The sequence below is a fragment of the Typopeltis vanoorti genome, chromosome 5 (assembly GCF_054136105.1).
Source record: "Typopeltis vanoorti isolate ZY-2024b chromosome 5, IOZ_Tvanoo_1.0, whole genome shotgun sequence".
Taxonomy (NCBI): Eukaryota; Metazoa; Arthropoda; class Arachnida; order Uropygi; family Thelyphonidae; genus Typopeltis; species Typopeltis vanoorti.
The window spans coordinates 141312749-141333350 of NC_143553.1; the positions used below are offsets into that span (position 1 = coordinate 141312749).

Genomic DNA, 20602 nt, shown 5'->3' on the forward strand with positions numbered 1-20602 from the left:
AAAAAAGTGACAGGAAAAGGATAGTTTCTTTTGAGATGTGGTGCTCCAGAAGGCGGTTGAGGATATCATATACTGAAAGGCAGTCAAATGGATTGGTGCTTGAAAAGATTGGCAGAACTTAAAGGCTCCTTAAAGATATTGATAGAAGATAGCTAAAATATTTTTGACACATTGAAAGAATGGTAGGAGGACTTCTCAAAACAGTAATAGAAGTTAAAGTATCTGGAAAAAAGAGGAAGGGTAGACCTTCAGTGAGATGGTTGGATTGTGTCTGGAGTGAGTGATCTTTAGAGAGTTGAAGCCTCCAGAAAAGCATATGACAGGACCACCTGTTGAGGACTGGTGTGGAACTGTAATGTTGTCGTTGTATCTCGTATATAATGTTTCTATATATATCTATAATTATACTCGTCGTTTAATTTTTTCTTCCCTATTTTGGATGTATTCCTATCTTCCGAAATCTATATTCCTTTCACCTAAGAGCAATGGAAATATTTATTTAGGTTATCGACTGCGCATCCATTCCTCTATATGGTAAAAGAGATATGATACTTCCAGTAGGTTGCAAAATGTCTTACAACTAAATTTAATTGGTCAATAAATAGACATATATTACACACTAAAATAACAGTGGTCCTCTGTAAAATTCTCAAACTGCTAAGGCAAAACATGCATATATCTTGCTTCAATAAAGTACACATTACATTATTTGTTTAACTCAAGGAAATATCTTGGACAAAATTCTCAAAACGTGGAAAAGCAGCGTTGAAGACGTCACTATTAATACAACAATTTCTTAAATTAAACCATACACGAATATATATATATATATAAGCATTTGATTAAGCCATAACATACATCATTTCCTAGGAATTAGCTAAACTCGTTCATAGATGCATCAACAAATTCCCGACAGATCGAGTCTTTAAGTATACTCAGGCTATTAATGTCCCTCTTAATTGAATTGTCAGTTCATTAACCTATCCTTAAAACAGTCTTAACAAAATAATATACAGACTCACATGGGCTGTCTTCTATAAGGGCGCATCCTTCAAATTTTTGCTGGCTGCGACTTTCCATGATCCTCTTTTCTTTTATTTCTTTCCTTCTAAATCATTGGATTACCGTCAGCTTGCGGGACTTGGGTGACTATTCATTGGTGTACTAAACACACTGGCGAAGGGTTGCGATTTGTCGGGGCCTTCACAGACTCAGTAGAACGGAATTGCTCACGGACAAGTTCGGCTGCTCCTTGGCTGTTCGTGCCCTGGTCATCTTCACTTCTGGGCTATGACAGCATGTGGCATTTCTCCCTTTAGACCTTCGGCTTTCTCCTCGGCACGTCAGGGCTTCACTCTCAACTCATTCTATGTCCTCTGGCTCTCGTCCTCTTTTTTTTTCTGTCTTATATCCTCCTCGGTTCCGAAACCCTGGGTTCAGTTTTTTCAACCCTGTGCACTTATGCGAACCCCTTAAGTTATCATGTGATTCTAGGTTCTTCTGGAACTTTCGCCGATCCCCTTCATTCTCCGTCTTCATGTTCTAATCAGATTATGTCGGCTAGCAGAACATTTGTTTGAATCTTGCCCCCCCCCCCCCCCCCCCCCCCCTTTCTGCATTGACCTTGAGGTTACTTAGGGTCGAACTTGTAAACAAAATTTCAAATGGTTTTCTGGGCATTTCCTTTAGCCTTGACAATTTTACATCTTTTGTTTTTCATAGAGATAGCTAATTCCCATTGGGCTATACACATGCTACATACAATACTGAATACTAAAGGAAAAGATTATTTACAGGTATTCTGGGTTTTGCCTATCTGTAAAAACTCAATGTACTTTTATGCAAGAAATTTTTCTTGCTGCATCGAATTTTTACAATGGCCCACCCTTTCTAAAAAAAATTTTCATACACTGAGATATGGATGACAAATTTTTTATTATAGTGTTTCTAGGTTGCGAATTGAAGTTTTTCTGGGGGGGTATAGCACTCCGTCACTTTGCTCTCACGCATGATAGGAAAGAACTCACTTCGTAACATGGGCTTGCTTTGTTTCAGTTTACTCTTGTAATAATGGGTGCTTAAGTCACTCCCTCGAAGTCCTCCTTCAGTTCTTTTCTTGGCTCTAACATCATCCTTTCTCATTCCAGCATCTTCAGTGTTATTACTTCCCTTTACCCTTAACTTGGCATGGCTAGGACGTGCATGGAGCCTGGTATCGTTCCCTCCTTTTATCTCAATGAAATTTGTCTCTATTGCACCCTTAATGTGTGCCAGCTCCCTGTCCTTTCCTGAATTTATTGCCAATTTTGCGCTCGAGCAATAAAAGGTTCCTTCCACTTCTATCTGGCGGACATTCTCAGATTCTGAGGGACTAAATTTATTTTTGCTGCTCACAACCTTGCCTCGCTTAGTTCTGTTGTTGTGGTTATTCACTTTCTCATACTCGCTTGCCCTGTCCTCTCAAATTCTTCGATTGTTATCTTTAACCCACCTGATTCCCATTAGAGAAATTTCTTGGTTATAAAAATCACATTGGAATCCATGCTTCTTTAGAAAATCCGTTCCCAGTATTATTCGGTTCCCGTGGCGAGCGGTTTCTGGTAGAATGAGCAGTTCAGGCACGACATTTAATTTGAAACTGGGCAACCACAATTTTACTTTTAATTGGTCTCGAGCATAAATGGAGGGGGTGTAATTCCACTTAGCTCCCCAAGTGTTCTTATGCAGTCAGATACCCTAGACTTCAATTTTCTGAATAGGGAACCTGTGATTACAGAAACTTGGGATCCAGTGTCAAGTAGAACTGTAAAGGGGGGAGGGGGTCTATTTATTTATTATTTATATATCTTATCTTACTATATTTATCCTTTTTTTATATTTGTATGCCCCCTTCTTTATATCTCTATTTATCTCTTTAAGCTATACTGCCTTCTGCACTTGCCTTCTTATTCTTTGAACACCCGAAAATTTATTTGAAAAGCTGCACCACTGATGTCTGTTTTCTAGTCACAAGAAGTGTTAAGTGCATCCAGTAGTTTTCCCATTACATTCAAATTATCCCTGATTAATTAATATCTGCAGTCGTGGTCTACTATCTATCTTTTCTCCTGGGTTCCTGCTAATAGGCTCTAATATTTTTTTGGAACAGTGCATCAAGGAATTAAATATCAGGCAACATGCTATTAACATTTAAACAACCATTTATTTACCATAAAACAATTTACACTATTATTGCAATAAAGAAAAATTTGCTTAGTTCAGCTCTACATAAAACAATTAGCTTAAAATGCCCTTTCAATTCATGAAAATTATGTCATATAAATAACCACTCTCTTCCAAATACAAGTTACTACTCTAAGCAATGGTACCTATTAATAAACTCTAACTTCTTAACTGTTATGCACATGAAAAAAAATATCATTACACACAAAAATTCTTTCCTTCCGATACTAAGATAATTCTATAGGCAAAATGCACCATTGACAAACAGTTACTCTCTGACTGTTACACATATAAATTTCTATTAATTATTAAACATCTAATTTTCAACCATTAACTCTGCTCAATTTCATCAGCCTCAACAATCCACTAATAAAGTACTCCTATAATTGAAGAAAATTGAACAAACGGATCAACTCACTTTATGGCTGCTACCCACTATGTACTTGGCTTTGAACTGGAGTCCTGACCCTTCTCTCCAGCGTCATGTTTTTCTCTCCCTGCTTATGCCGGCGTTAGACTTGACGACTTTCTGAGACAGTGTCCTTCCGGTTCATGGGCGAAGATTCTCGGCTTGAGGAGTATTTGCATGCGCATTGAATGTAACGGAGTAATTCATTCCCACTCAAATTCCTTTTCCTCAGACAATAGCTCCCGGCGAAGAGTTGTCATCTGGTCTATGCGTTGCCTGGCAGATTGGCTCCTATCATCTTTTCTTTCAGGCATCTGGCTTGACTTCTTCTGAAGTCGCGTCCTCGATGGCTTTCATCTGACGGACAACCGCTGGGGACTTCTCGATGACGACCTCTGGACAATCGATGAGGAACTCCTGGCCGATACTCGATCTTCTGGCCAACACCTTTTATTCCCCTTCTTTCATATCCCTGCACGAAGATATGGGACCCCAAACATTTCGGTGCAGACCCTTGTTCTTCCACTGATGCTGACCCTTTCTTTGTTCTTCTTGTGTACTCCTTTAATCCTATTTGTTTCGGGCAGTGGACATTCATCTGAAGTTTGTCGGTCCGTTTAACACTGACCTTGAATATTTACAGGTGGACTTCACAAACAAATTTTATGTCCTTATAAGAAGCTAACATATACGGTTTTCTGGTGGCAAGGCATTGCCTTATTTCAACACATTCTAGAATTTTCATTTTAGAGCAGCAAGTATGGACAATTCTCATAGGGATTATTACATTAACAAACTGTTTTAAATATACATAGACATACAGGTTATTTTTATAACATCCTTACAGGGCTTGACCTCTGTAAAAATTGATGTAAGGCTTTCTGGCATTATTAAGCTACATTAAATTTTTACAGAACATCACCAAGGAAAGGAGTGACCATACGGCATCTGATGTCTAATGAGTAGATGGATGGATATGATGGTCTCACATTCTTCTTTAAATTTTCTTTCATACTTTGTTCTTGTTGGATGTTGTCTACCTTTCCGCTCATGATCAGAAAGGCTGTTTCTCATGGAGAATTAGTGGTTTTGTTCTTTTCTAAATATCCACCGTGCATCCAGTGTCACTTATGTACAGAAGGTTGCAAGTATATTTAATTTGGTATACTCCTGTATCTGGGTAGTCTCTTGGATATTCTGAATAAATGTTTACATTTTATATGGAGTTTAAAGACGGTTTTGATGATGCACTTCTATAAATTTCTGACTATTTTTCAGAAAAGGACAGATATGGCTTTGTTGAAATCTTGTTGCTGTTTTGTCTGATGTCTTTTTTTCATGGCATTTTTTTTTTGTGATTTTTTTAAAGTTGTTCTAATCCATTGTAATTTAGTTTTGAGTTCCTTTCCAAAACAAAGAATAAATTGTTACCACTCTCTCTCATCCCAATTTTTTTATGTTGGATGTTAAGAGTTTACTTATATATTGGCCAGTAAGTATAGGTTTGTGATAAATGTTAAATGATACACTCTGATGGAAGTAGAGTTATAAGTGTTTTCAAAAATGGTAAGGAGTTTTGTTTTTCTAACCATTTTGAATTCTATGAATTAGAAATTAAGATTTGGTTAACACACATCTTACCCTGACATCAATACAAAGTAAATTATACTTGTATATACCAATGCACATGAAGTAACTTCATGATTGCCTACTTGTGTGTGTGTGTATATATATATATATATATATATATATAGAAGTTAGCTTCATATCAGTTGTCTTAGTATCCCATAATGCAAAGCACACATCCTTTCAGAAATGTATATTGCTATGCATTTTGGAAAGAGTCGCTATCCAGACTGATTTCAATCTTTATCGAGGTCTCTTGGGATCCAAACCCAGAAATTGCTAAGAAATTACAATTTCTTTACCAAACTACAGTAACACTAATATCAGACTCATCCATTTCTACAAACTAAAATAATTAATATCACATCAGATTTACAACAGTAACTAAAGGTAAACAAGCAACTGCAAGGTTTTTCGTTAATTCTGTATAAAATTTTCATTTTCACTTCAAACAGGACTTCAGAAAAAAATAAACAGGACTCTAAACTATGAATTATGGCATCAATATAAAGCAACTATGGATCTGAGAGCTGTGTTAGAAATAAAACTGTTGATCGAAGACTGGAGATCACAAATGTGAGTCCTGAGAAAGATTAGGGGACTGAACAGATGGCATCAATGGCAGTATCATATTAAAAACGAAGACATTATGAAAGAACTTGGTATTGTTAACATTCAGGAATGTTAGCAGAACTATTCTTGTTATGGCATGGCCATTTAACAGAATGAGAGAAGAAAGATTAGCTGAACATGTGTTCTTTGTCAGGATGGCAGAAAAAGATCCAGAGGAAGACCAAGATGTAGGTGGATTGATATAAAGTGCCTTAGAAGATATGATCTGATAATATTGGAGAATATTTTTATTAAATTATAATGTTAATAACAAAAAATAATATTAAAGAACCCCCTAGCTGCTTTTATTAATTTATTTAAATTTTTTTTTTTTTTTCTGACAAAGATATGGCTGACATTTCATATAATTTAATGATGTCTGAAGGAAATCTTACTGTAGTAAGTCATTTGTCAACAGAACCGTAGTAACAAAGGAAACCATATTCAAACTAATAGATTGGTACATCTCATCACTATCCTTCTCAAAAGTCAGGTCCTATTAAGACTGGAATGCTCCAAAAAGCTTTTTTAAAACAAGAACTTGAGAATATCGAATCTGCATCTCTATCCAGTGGTTATAATTTCCAAGACATAGACAAGGTATTAACAACTACAGCCTTTACTCTTGATCTCCATTAGAGAATATTTATGTTTTCCATTACCTACATTAAAGTTTTATTAGAAAAATTGTCTGGACTTTTTATGTTAAATCAGTCTTTAATTAAATCTAACTCCAGCTTTCCAGCTGTTTTATGGTAAGATATGAAGATCTTAAAAGAACAGATTACACACTGTATCATGAGACTAACAAATCTGGTCCTTCCCATTGATTCTTTTTTTTTTTTTCACATTTAGGCTATATTAGAAATGAGGCTCAAGTCTTAATGTTCTTTCTTTTAGAAAGCTGTGATTCATCATCCAAACCTAAATAAGAATGAATGTTTCACTGTCCCATTTTGGGAAGTAATCTTATTAAATATTCCTTATACTTTTAATTATATATATTCATAGTCACCTGAAATGTGGTTAAAAATTATGCATTAAGTGTTATTACATAAGTGAGCTATTTCCAGTGCTTCATTCTTTTGTTTACATCTTAATGAATAAGCATGAACATATATTTTCATTTTGTTTTCAGTTGAGAAAGACTGCAGATGAGTATGCTAGGATATTTCTTATCTCAGTGCAGAATATGCGTAATAATACTCTCATGGATGTTCGTCAAGAATGGAAAGATAGCAAGTAAAAAAAAAAAAATTTGTTTTCTAAAAATGATTTTGTATAAAGCTGCTTCATAAAGGCATTTTCACCCATATTTTTGTTTTAAATGTTTTGTGGGTGTTTCTTTCACATTTCATGGCTTTTTTGCTGAAATGCATAAAAATTTATTGTATAGTTTTTGAGTTATAATGAATTTTCTCTTTGTCCCTTAATTTACTGAAACCAGGGTATATTAAATTTGGCAAGAAATTATATTCTTGTTGTGTTGGGTAAAGGGCTAAAACAAGAATACAATTCCTTGTCAAATATAACATATTATTACAATCTAACATAATTAAGAACAGATGGCATCAATGGCAATATATTAAAAACGAGAATATTAGGAAAGAACTTGACATTGTCAGCATCCAGGAATGCATTAGCAGAGCTAATCTCAGGTGGTATGGTCACTTAAACAGAATGGGCGAGGAAAGATTAGCAAAACAAGTGTTCTCTGCCAGGTTGGCAGGAAAACGACCCAGAGGAAGACCAAGATATAGGTGGATTGATACGGTACAAAGTGCCTTAGACGATAGAAATATTAGATCTGGTAATGTTGGAGTCTTGACAAGTAACAGACTGATTTGGAGGAAAATTGTAGATAGGAAGTCAGTAACGATGTAAATTTTTCATGTAGTACTATCATATCCTGTACACCTCTTGAGGGTACATGGCAGGAATTTGATGATGATGAACATAATTAAGATTACAAGATCCAACATCGGGGGGTGCTTAAGGGTCAAAGCTGTATAACTGAGAGGAGACCTCCACATAGCCTTTAAAGGAATGCGGAGAGCCAACCAGAGCTTCTGACCTAATGTCCGATCTTCACCTTCTCGTGGTGCACCCTGTTCAGTATCTAACTGGATACTTAATGAACGAGGATGGGCTTGCAATTTGGGATTTAGCCAACGAAATTGTATTCTTATTGGTTAAACCAAAATAAGAAATGATGGTACAACATGACAAAATTTCATGCCGGCTAGGGCATCGCCTGGTTAAACAAGGCCCCCGTTGTTTTCGCCAGGGAACCAGGGCGAACAGCGAAAAGTCAGCTACTGGAACAAATCTGAAAACACCCCCCCCAACTCAACATCACCAGAGTTAAAGATCGGTACTATCAACATAAGAAGCATGAATGGCAAAGAAATGTAGCTAGCTGAGGAATTAGATAAGTACCAGATCGACATTATAGGGGTGACTGAAACAGAAAAGACCAAAACTGGTGAGATCTTTCTGAGTAATAAATACAAAATGTTATATTCAGGCAATGACAATCAAGGAAAACGAGCAGCAGCCATAGTATTCAACACAAAATACAAAGCTAATCTTCTTGAATGGCAGGTAGTCTCAAGTAGAGTGATGTGGGCAAATATGAGAATGGGGAACTGGACAATGAGACTTATTTGTGCCTATGGGCCCACAGAAGTTTCTGCTAAGGTGGAAGTGGAGGAATTTTTTGATGCTTTAGAAAAAGCAACTGACACAATGAAAAATGAAAGGTTGGTCCTTGTTGGAGATCTGAATAGCAGAGTAGGAAATGATTGTCAGACATACAAAAATATTTTGGGAAAATTTGGAGAAAAGAGCAAAGCTAATAATAATGGCAAATATCTGTTGGATTTCTGCTCAGAACATGGACTGGTTATTACTAACACCATGTTCCAACATAAAAATGTGCACAAATTCACATGGAGAGAAGAAGCAAGGAATAAGAAAAGTCTCATTAACTATGTTATTGTTGAGAGTGATGTTTTCTCCCTGGTGCAGGACACCAGAGTGTACAGAGAATTTGAAGTTGGAAGCAATCACTATTTAGTCTTGAGCAGGATAAAATTGAATTTCATATAAAAAAAAATAACATGTAAGAAAGTTTTAAAGTGAATAAAAGTTATGCAGCTCTCAGATGTGAACTGTAGACTAACATATTATTGAAGAAAAAATGAAAGAGTTTGAGAACAGGAACCACACCTTGGAGATTCAGTGGCAAGCCTTGAAGAAAACCCTGATCGATTCAGCCAGAAGGAATGTGGTGAGGTTGTCTGCAAGGATAGAAAAATCAGGACTCCATGGTGGGCATAGGAAGTTAATGAGGCCGTGAAGGAAAAGAAGAAGAAATCATATCAAAAGCTCCTGGCAAATAAGTCAGCTTTTGTTCTTAGAGAATACAGAGACAAATGTAACAATGCGAAACACTGTGTAAAACTAGCTAAACAAAAGTCATGGGAGGACTTTTGCAAGAACATAGAAAATAAATATCAAGAAGGTGGTAAAATATATTCCGGAGGTTGTTGAAGAATAATATATGCGTGTAAACACAAGAAAGATATTTAATTAACCAAATATTTGAACATCAATATTTGAATCCAAGAACATCAATTCTCCATTCATCACAACAAACTGAAAAATCTGGATTGGCTGAGCACGGGATTGAAACTAACCACAACATCCTTTGGTCAAAAACTTGTCCCTTACATAGATCCCATTATAAATTTGAATGTTTATTCAAAGAAAGTGTAGAGGCCTTACTCCATCATCCTAACCTGAATCGGAATGACTATATATCTATATCAAAAATCTGGGAAAGTCTAATCAGGATAACTCATTAATTCATATTAATTTTGTTATTTAATATTATTAATTAATATATTTATTTCAATCATGTCTCTGCTTAAAAATATTCCCTTTAATACTTAGTGATATAACATCACGCAACTTGTTCTATTTTTAAATGATCTATTGTTAGTATTCCACCTTGTATTTTTTTTAAAACTGTTCTTGTAATGCCACTGAAGATGGTCTGCTATTTCCAGACTGAAATATTTGGTTAATTAAATATCTTTCTTGTGTTTACGTGCATATATTACTCAGTCTTTATGTCACAAGTATCCTTAAAACATCAAATCTTTAGTAGATGTTAGAAGAGAGGACTATCCAAGCTGGTTTGAAGGTGTATAGGTTATACTTGTGAAGAATATTTGTTATTTGTTCCAATGTTTCCTTAAGGTATGGAAATTCTTTTACATCAGATTGTAGTTTGATTGAGGAATGATATCTGTTGATAATTTTCGATAGCAGTTTCATTATATCCATTAATAGTCATGGCGATTTTTATTATATTTAATTCTTCCAACAGAAGAGAATCAGAACAGATTGCATTGAGCTCTGTGTATAAGAGTTTTAATAAAAACCTGTCTTTTTACTTCAAGATAGATGTATCTGCCACCGAAGGAAGGTTTCTGTAAACAGAAAATTCAGTACTGCCCGTTGAAAAATGGATTATTCAAGTATCTAGAAAGGGAAGACTGTTGTTGGATTAATGTTCAGTATTGAATTATTATGGGAATACATAAAAGCAAAGTGTCCGTTGAAGTCAATATAACCTTTAGATATTATAAAAATAATATAGATACAAAACATATATATACAGAGCCTGTGTAGCTCAGTGGATGTGGTGTTTGCACACCACGGCGCTTGACTGCACGAAGGAAGACTTGCTTTCGAATTTAGTCGGCGACTAGAGGAAATTTTTCTAAGCCTTTTTTTCGACCAGTTCCCCAGTTAGTCGATCTCTGGCACAGTCAAGCGGGTTTTTTTCTCCTTGAAACTCAGGTTTTTCATCCCTTAAACTCAAGAAAATCAACCATAAAACCCACATTATTTCAGACATTAAATATATTGTGTTAGGGTTAGGGACCACGAGATGGCAGCACATGTTGAGCCATCTCTCTTCACTGTATGCCGCTTAATTAGTGATAGCCTTGGGCCATTTATCTCTGATTGGTTACCAATGGAGATTGAACTGCCCACTCAGTCACCATAAGTTAGGTAGGGCTAAATGGCCTCGCCTACTCCCTGTTTGGGAATAAAAAGGCGTTAGCTGATTTACACAAAGCATAATTTTTTGATATATTTTATCCCTGTGACAAGTTGAGTGATTAAATGAGCATTGGAAAAATAATGCAGGTTCTTTGCAAGTATAATCCATACACTATTTTCAAACCCATAGCAGGTTCTACCAAGGAAGAAATGGAGGAATTTTTTGAGGCATTAGAGAATGCAGCTGGCACAATGAAAAAGGAAAGTTGGTCCTTGTTGGAGATCTAAATAGCAGAGTAGGAAATGATTACTAAACATATAAAAATGTTTTGGGAAAATTTGGAGAAAATCACAAAGCTGATAATAATGGTAAATGCCTGCTGGATTTCTGTTCAGAACATGGATTAGTTATTACTAACATTATGTTCCAACATAAAAATGTACACAAATTCACATGAAGAAAAGATGCAAGAAATAAGAAAAAGTCTCGTCGACTGTTTTTGTTGAAAGTGATGTTTCCCCTGGTTCTGGACATGAGTATACAGAGGATTTGAAATAGGAAGTAATGACTACTTAGTTTTGAGCAAGACAAAATTGAATTTCATATCGAAAAGAAGAGTGTATAAGAATGTTTTAAAAACGGATCAAAGTTGGTCAGCTTTCAGATGTGAATTGTAGAATCAAATATTCAAACATCATTGAATCAAAAAATGAAAGAATTTGAAAACAAGTGCCAAACCTTGGAGATTCAGTGACAAATCATGAAGAAAACATTGATTAATTCAGCCAGAGAGGCATGTGGTGAGGTTGTCTGTAAGAATAGAAAAATCAGAACTCTATGACGACCTCAGGAAGTTAGAGGCAATCAAGGAAAAGAAGAATGTATTGCAAGTTCCTGGAAAGAAAGTCGGTTTGTGCTTTATATAGAGACAATACAGAGAAAAATGTAAGAAAGCAAAGCACTGTGTAAAATTAACTAAACAAAAGTCATGGGAAGACTTTGGTAAAAGCATAGAAAATAAATATCAGTAAGGTGGCAAAATATTCTGGATGCTATTGAAAAAGCTTAGAAATGGAAGAAAAAGTACTCAGAAAGGAATCAAAGATGATAAAGATGAGATGAAAACTGAAGATAAAGATATTCTAGATTCTGGAGTAATTACTTTGAAAGACTGCTAAATGAAACAAGCAGTGTCAGCATGATGGTAGAAAACTCCCAACAGGAATGCAATCAGGACTCCGAAATAGAAAAGAATCAAAAACCTGAAACGTGGAAAGGCAGCTGGAGTAGATGAGAGTCAACCTGAAATGCTCAGATATGGAGGTATAAAAGTTTTACAGCAGCTGCATAACTCAGAAGGCATGTCAGAGGGCTCAATTCCGAATGAATGGAGTAGAGCTCTCATAATAGCCATCTATAAAAAAGGGAAATAAAACAAATGAGAATTAGAGGTACTTCCATACTGTGTGTTCCCGGTAAGATTTATGCAAGTATACTTGAGAAAAAATTGTGGAAGGGAAGTTTGGTAAAGAATAAGTTGGATTGAGGCCAAATAGAGGTTGTCAGGATCAGATTTACACTTTAAGAGAAATAGTTAAGAAATCTTGGGAATATAACAAGGATTTTTATTTAAGCTTTGCAGATCTGGAAAAGACATGAGAAGTTGCCAAGAGGAAAGCTCTTCAAAACGCCACAGTTATATGGTGTAAATAGGTCATGCAATCTCTATATATCATGTCCCATTCTGCAGGTATGACTACTTGAAAGAGGAACAAGAAGATGGTTTAATGTCAAATCACATTTGCGACAAGGGTTCACATTATCTCCACTGTTATTCATTATGTATGTGGATCACATTATGAAGGAGAGTAGTATTAAATTGGATATTAAAATTGGCGATGTTAATCTTAGCTCTTTACTTGATGCAGATGATATTGTACTCCTGACTAAATTGAATAACTGTTGTAATAAATTGGGTATGAAAATCAAAATAAAATGGTAATAAAAATAGGCAGAAACATTGAAAACATCAACAGTATCCCTGTATCCTGAATGGTGAATCTATAGAACAAGTCAAACATTTCAGCTATTTAGGCACAATTTTTAGTGCAGGTAAATTAAATATGGAAATAGACAACAGAATTAGTAAAGCTGGTGTGGTAGGAAGTCAGCTGAATAAATTTATATGAAATAAGAAGGAAATTCGTCAAAACATTAAATTAGCTGTATACAAGACAGTGTTCAAACCAATTTTAACTTTGGATTTGAAAGAGCTGAGTTAGAAATAAAACACTTGATCAAAGACTGGAGACTTCTGATATGAGTATTCAGAGAAAGTTAGTAGAGTGATTAGATGACATTAGTGGCAGTATCACATTAAAAATGAGGATATTAGGAAAGAACTTGACATTGTTAGCATTCAGGAACGTGTTAGCAGAGCTAATCTCAGGTGGTATGGCCACTTAAACAGAATGGGAGAAGAAAGATTAGCTAAACAAGTGTTCTTTGCCAGAATGGCAGGAAAAAGACCCAGAGGAAGACTAAGATGTAGGTGGATTGAAACAGTAAAAAGTGCTTTAGAAGACAGAAATATAAGATCTGATAATATTGGAATTTTTGAAAGATAAGAGGCAAATCTGGAGGGAAATTGTTGATTGGTAGTTAGTAATTGTGTAACTTTTTTGTGTAGCACTATCATAATTATTCTGTACACTCCCTACAGGTACAGGAAAACCTTGCTTAACACGAATTCAATATGTGCGATTGAGTGAAATGATACCATTCCCCGCTTTAAGTGAGTGATTAATCAGTTAACACTTTTTTTTTTTATGTTATGCGAAATTTTTTGTTGCCAATCTGCAGTGATCGGAAAAGCTGGAAGTCATTAAGAGACATGAAAGTGGCGCTAATAATACAATGATTGTGCGAGACCTGGGATATAGTAAGTCTACAGTTTGGATTATATTAAATTAGAACAGGGAAAAGTTGCTACTGCTTCTTTAAGCATGCAGATCACCCAAAATAGAAGCCATTTAATGATCGAGATGGAGCATCTTCTGTCACTCTGGATTGAGAATTATAACCAAAAAAGAATACCTCTTAGTACAGGTAATATTCAGGCAGAAGTTCTCAATATTTTTACCTCATTGAAAGAGACCAAATTTCAAGAGGAATGTGAAAGCTTTACTGTGAGTTTAGTATGGTTTGATCGTTTTAAAAATCAAACTGGACTGCATGACATAAGAATAACTTGGGAATCTGCTAGTGCATAAAGATTCTGTGGCCAAGTTTCCTGAAGAATTGCAAAGCATAATTCAGGAGGGTGATCAGGACAATTGGCAAATATTCAACATCGATGAAAGTGGTTTCTTTTGGAAGCGTATGCCAACAAAAACTTTCCTAGCTAAAACTGAAGCATCTCAACCAGGATACAAAGTATCTAAAGATCATCGTACGCTTTTATTAGGAAGCAATGCAGAAAGCGACTTTAAACTCAAGTCTATGTTAGTTTATCATGCGCAAAATCCAAGATCTAATATTATTGAAGAAATCAGCACAAATGGAAAGAAACTTGGATTTAATGAACTGGATAATGAAGATCTGAGAAACCTGCTCGATTCCCATTCAGAACAGTTAAGCAAGAATGATCTTCTTCAACTAAACAGTGTGCATATGAAGAAGATAAAGAGTGTAACAAGAAGAGAATGTTATGACTAAGAAGCTAACTACAAAAGAACTTGAGCTAGTTTTCAATCACATAGAGTATGCTGATGAAATTTTGTTTGATGCTGATCCTGATATGGAACAAAGCTTCGAAGTCTGCCAAAATCTTTATAAAGCAATTGCCAGCTATCGCAAATTGTATGATAAGATGAAAAAGTCGAATAATGAAATATGGACCTGACTCAATAAAGATCTACACAGATGGCTTCAAAAATCCAAATGGTAATTCTGGGAGTGGCATACTCATCTATGACTCTCAAAATTTAGAGCTAAAAACAACCTACAGTATAGGATGCAACTCATACCATGTAGAGTTAATAGCTATTAACACAGCACTGCAACATTTGGATAAACAAATTCCAAAGGAATTTATATTTTTCACATATTTCTTAGCAGCCTTTCAAGCTATTAAGAACTGCTACACTAGCCATCAAGAAATATTTAGAGACATAGCAAAAAACATAAACAAACTACATAAGGATTCTAAAATAATTTTCCAATGGATTCCATCCCATGTGTAGTTAAAGGGAAATGAAACTGCAGATGAATGTAACATCAAATGATTCCACAGATTTTAATCTTTTTAAAACTACTCAAAAAGAAAACATAAAAACAACGATTCTCCAGGATATGACCGACCACTATTCAGCAGAAAAATCAGGAGCTACCATCAACTCCAAGTTTAATCGCTGTGTCACTACCATGATCTCTTGCCTCAAGACCAGCCACACAAGACCAAGTTTAGCAATGGCAAAAAAGTCTTCTCCATCTGTAACATTGAGGAAGCATCATCACTGCATTTACTAACTTGCATGAATATTTCTAAATATGAACTTTATAACAACCCAGAAAAGGTGTTGTATAAAATGCATGAATTTGACCCTATGATCTGGTGTAATAATACCATGGGATAATAATAAAAAGACTCCTTTCACCTCAACACAGTTGGCATGCCTGAATCCAGTTCGCAATAGAAAGAAAATCACAGTAGCCTTCCCTTTCTGGACACAAATCACATATTCCCAATGGCGCTCTATTTCTCAGTTTATAGAAAACCTACTCACACAGGTGGTAGATACATACACAAACTTCCAACCAGACTTCCCTCACAGCTGCACTTTCCTTTATTTGCCAGATCTTCCTGTCCAATGGCTACAATGCCAAAAAGATTAACAAAATAGTTGTTCCTACTATCACCTCATGTCCCTCTCAACATACAGATTATAGTAATGCTCTTACTATTCCCTGTGTTTCGGGCATCTCAGGAAAAAATAACTAAAATTTGAAAGAATTATCTGTACTGCTTTCAAACCTCATTTGAAACTGACTACCTTTTTCTGCTCTCTAAAGATTTGCTCCATCTCCTCTCTGTTCCAGCTGTTTATGAGGTTCTTTGTTCTTGCATCTTGTTATATTATGGACAAACTGGGAGATCTGTCTTGACGAATGCAAGAAATACATATTTTGCCACTATTATGGTTATTTAGTTCTAGCTGACCATGCCTTAGATACCTAGCACAGTATCAAACAGGGAGAAAACAACAACAAAATAGTATGATTCATTTCAGCAAATAGAAGCTTAAGACTTTTTTTTTTAAATTAACAGCAGATTAAAAAAACAAAACAAGACTTAATCTGAGTAAATATGCTTGTGTTCAACTTCCCAAGATTTTGGATAGCTTAATTCTTAGACAACAGCCAAGACTAGTCATCAGCAGCTGTAGAGAGCACCCCTCAATAGACTTCAGACCTCTAGTCTGACTTCATTTATTGTTTTGTGTGTATTGTTACAATTGTTTGTTGTATCCCAGAAGACGTGACAGAAAAGAAATATTGGATGATTAACCCTTTTAATTATTTCTAATAATAAATAACATCAAATATATTTACCTTATGTATATATTTAATTAGCATAAAATGTTTGCCCTGTTATCAAGAGTCCTCAGTATGACTTTCAAATTAAACAGTAAGAAGAGAAACCAGTATATTCAACAGAATGACATGCATGAACTGCACATACATGATGTAGAGCATCATGGTCTAATTATATTAAGGTTCCAGTAACATTAATTTTAACAAAATTTTAAAAAATAATAATAAAAATAATTAACTGATTAAAACCAAACCAAAAAATATTTATAATTAAATTTAAGTTAATTTTGGAATTTGTGAAGAACTATTTCCCATAAGAGGGAAACAATTTAAGTCCATTGTTTATATTTAGATTTATTGATGCAGCAAAGTCTCACAATTCTTTGTATAAACATTCCAAGAGATTATTACTTTTATGAAGAACCTTAATTTACTTCCAAAGAACTCTTGTGTCTGGTGGTGATAGCATGTTCTGCAAGTCCCAATTGCTCTGGCTCATGGAATTTAATGTAGTCTAAATGTTCATCATGATGCACAGCTGTATATCTGCCCATTTGGCCAGAATACACTAATCACACTAGGAAAGAAGTTGATATATTCCAGGGTGGTCTAAAGGCAGACGTTTATCTTTAGCTGAGCCAAGAAAAGTAGATATCTTGTTAATAGGATGGGAGGACACTTGTAGGCCAACAGATCTAAGTAGTTTGGTTATACCTTCTTAGATCCCTTTAACATAGGGAATGGTGATATGATGGATTGCCTCTATATCACTATTTTGATGAGAGGCAGATGACAAGGAAACTATAATTATTAATTATCTTCTCGACATATGATTTGGTAAAGCCATTATGAAGGAACGCGAACTTGATGTGATTTATTTCTTGGGAGAGCAGGAATTCAGTGGAACAAAGAGAATGTGCTCAATGTACTCACGTCTTAATAGTGCCAAAAGAAGTTTGAAAGAGGATGAATGTAAAGTCCAGTATGTGGTTTTCTTCTGAATACTGAGAAGTGAAGGCTACAATCTAGCTGAAGTAATAGGAGATCTAAAAAGCCAATTTTTGATTGTTCTCTTCTAACTCAAGAGTGAACTGGATATGATTGTGAAAATTGTTGATCTTATTGACGAACTCTTGAAGATCTGTATATGAACCATGCCAAACTGCAAAAATATCAACATACCTGTACCATAAGGATGGCTTAGGAAGGATGCAATTCAGTATACGTTATTCAAATCTTTCTATGAAGTAGTTAGCCAGTGTGGGAGAAAGAGGACTACCCATTGCTGTGCCCTCAATTTTTGGTAAAGTTTCTTTTGGTATGTGAAGTAGCTAGAATGAATGACAAAGTCAAATAGGTTGACAGTATCTGCCAGAAAATCCTTCTTGAGGAAGTTAAGTGTTTCATCAATATCTAGGCTGAAAAGGGGATCACTTGGGCAAAGACAAAGCTCTGATATCTTTTCTTTTAAGTGAGAACTATTTTTGACAAATGAAGAGAATTTTCTTGTGAATGCCGAAAACAATTTTGTAACATGGAGAACTAACACAGTCCACCACAGGATGTAAAGGATGTAATGTAATATTCATTTTGTTCACTTTTGACAGTTCAAAAATTCTATTTCTTGGTTTCTTCATTCCACTTAGAAACATTATCTATAAGAGTGCATATTTTCCTAATTTGGGTTGCAGTAAGATCAGTAGCAGAAGTGAAGATGGGTATTCATTGTGAGAAGCATCATTGGAAAATAAATAAAACTCGCAGAAGAATTAGAGAAGTATCATGTCAACATAATTAGTATTATTGAACTGAAATAGACTAAAACAAGTGAGATACTGCTTTATAGCAACTATAAGATGTTATATTTTAGTGTTAATGAACCTGGAAGATGAGGGAATTCCTATATTATTCAACACCAAACATGAAGATAAACTTCTTGAATGGCAGGCAGTTGCAAATAATGATGTGGGTATTCATTTAAAAATTTTATGGAATTTACAGCCATGTTAAAAAACTTTATTTACGATGTTTGGATCTTCATATCAAGATCATCATCTGGAGCATACATAAATATACAAGACAAGCTGAGTTACATTATTAACTGTAAGCTAGAGAAACAATGATTTGATCACATGTTATTCTACTGGCATGACCTCTAGTGGGAAAAAAATTATAAATTACATGAAGCTAAATTCTATTTATGATGACAGGATTAAACATTCTTTCTTGCAGATGGTTTTCTTTCAGAAACAATGATGTCCTGTCCTATTTTTAGTATTACAATTGTTATTTAAGATACTGGATTTTCTACAGTCCTGTTTATAGTTGTTCTTAGTGAGGAAGGTTCCGTGGGTTGAATATATGCCTTCCATATGTTTGGGATTTTTAGACCATCATTATTGTTCAGATTGGGGTGGTTGATAATGATCTCACAGGCTTCCTTAAATTTCTGTTCATACCATGTTTTAGTGCAATGTAGACAGCTAGTGCTTTTCCAGTAAATTCTGTGTAAGGTATTCAGGACATGATCCAAAAGGCCAGCTTCACCATAATTATTATATTTAATGTGTCGTTTATGTTCTTTTTGTCTGATAGGAATTGTGCGTCCTGTTTCTCCTATATATGGTATGTTGCAAGTACAATAAATACGGTATACTCCAGAGTGGGCTAGTGGAGGGAGTGGGTCTTTGGATGAGTTGAGTAAGTTTTTTAATTTTGCAGGAGGTTTAAAGGTGGCTTTGAGGTTGTATTTTTGTAGTACACTGTTTATTTTGTTTGATGTTCCTTTAATGTAGGGAATGGTTATAGTTTTACTGTAGTCTGGTTTGTCTTTGTTTTTTATTGAGGTTTTGTGGAGAATTTTGTAAATAGTGTTTTGACTGTATCTGTTTTTTTGGAAAGTATTGCTGATAATTTTAAATTCGTCTTTCAGTGCCTGTTCACCAGAACAGATTGACCGAGCCCTGTTTTTTACACCTAGTTTTTGTGTTGGGTTGTGGTAGGAGTTTATGTGTATATATATTGTCCCGGTCCCATGGCCGCCAGACATTAGACACATTCTTTAGCCACCTAAACAAACAACACAAACGCATATAGTTCACAATTGAGATTGAAAAACATAACACACTTGTCACATGTCTTCCCTCTGGCAATCTTTTCTTCACTGTCAACCGGAAATCGACACATGCGGGACAATATATACACATAAACTCCTACCACCACCCAACACAAAAACTAGGTGTCAACAACACTCTAAAAAACACGGCTCAGTCGATCTGTTCCAGTGAACAGGCACTGAAAGATGAATTTAAAATTATCAGCAATACTTTCCAAAAAAACAGATACAGTCAAAACACTATTTACAAAATTCTCTACAAAACCTCAATAAAAAACAAAGACAAACCAGACTACAGTAAAACTATAACCATTCCCTACATTAAAGGAACATCAAACAAAATAAACAGAGTACTACAAAAATACAACCTTAAAGCCACCTTTAAACCTCCTGCAAAATTAAAAAACTTACTCAACTCATCCAAAGACCCACTCCCTCCACTAGCCCACCCTGGAGTATACTGTATTTATTGTTCTTGCAACATACCATATATAGGAGAAACAGGACACACAATTCCTATCAGACAAAAAGAACATAAACGACACATTAAATATAATAATTATAGTGATCGTGCCCTGATGCTTTCGGATCATGCACTGATAAATACCTTACACAGAATTTACTGGAAAAGCACTGGCTGTCTACATCGCACTAAAACATGATATGAACGGAAATTTAAGGAAGCCTGTGAGATCACTATCAACCACCCCAATCTGAACAATAATGATGATCTAAAAATCCCAAACATATGAAGGCATATATTCGACCCACGGAACCCTCCTCACTGAGAACAACTATAAACAGGACTGTAGAAAATCCAGTATCTCAAATAACATTTGTAATACTAAAAATAGGACAGGACATCATTGTTTCTGAAAGAAAACCATCCGTAAGAAAGAATGTTTAATCCTGTCATCATAAATAGAATTTAACTTGATGTAAT

The 20602-nt window shown here is 35.1% G+C and overlaps 1 protein-coding gene across 1 annotated transcript in view; it reads left to right on the top strand.

Moving 5' to 3' along the window:
• Positions 1-20602, top strand: part of RpLP0-like (ribosomal protein LP0-like) — a 141190-nt gene that overhangs the window by 39990 nt on the left and 80598 nt on the right. Inside the window, exon 3 of the mRNA XM_090392790.1 lies at positions 7008-7111. Coding sequence (XP_090248916.1) covers positions 7008-7111 — 104 coding nt within the window. The remainder of the gene's footprint in view (positions 1-7007; positions 7112-20602) is intronic.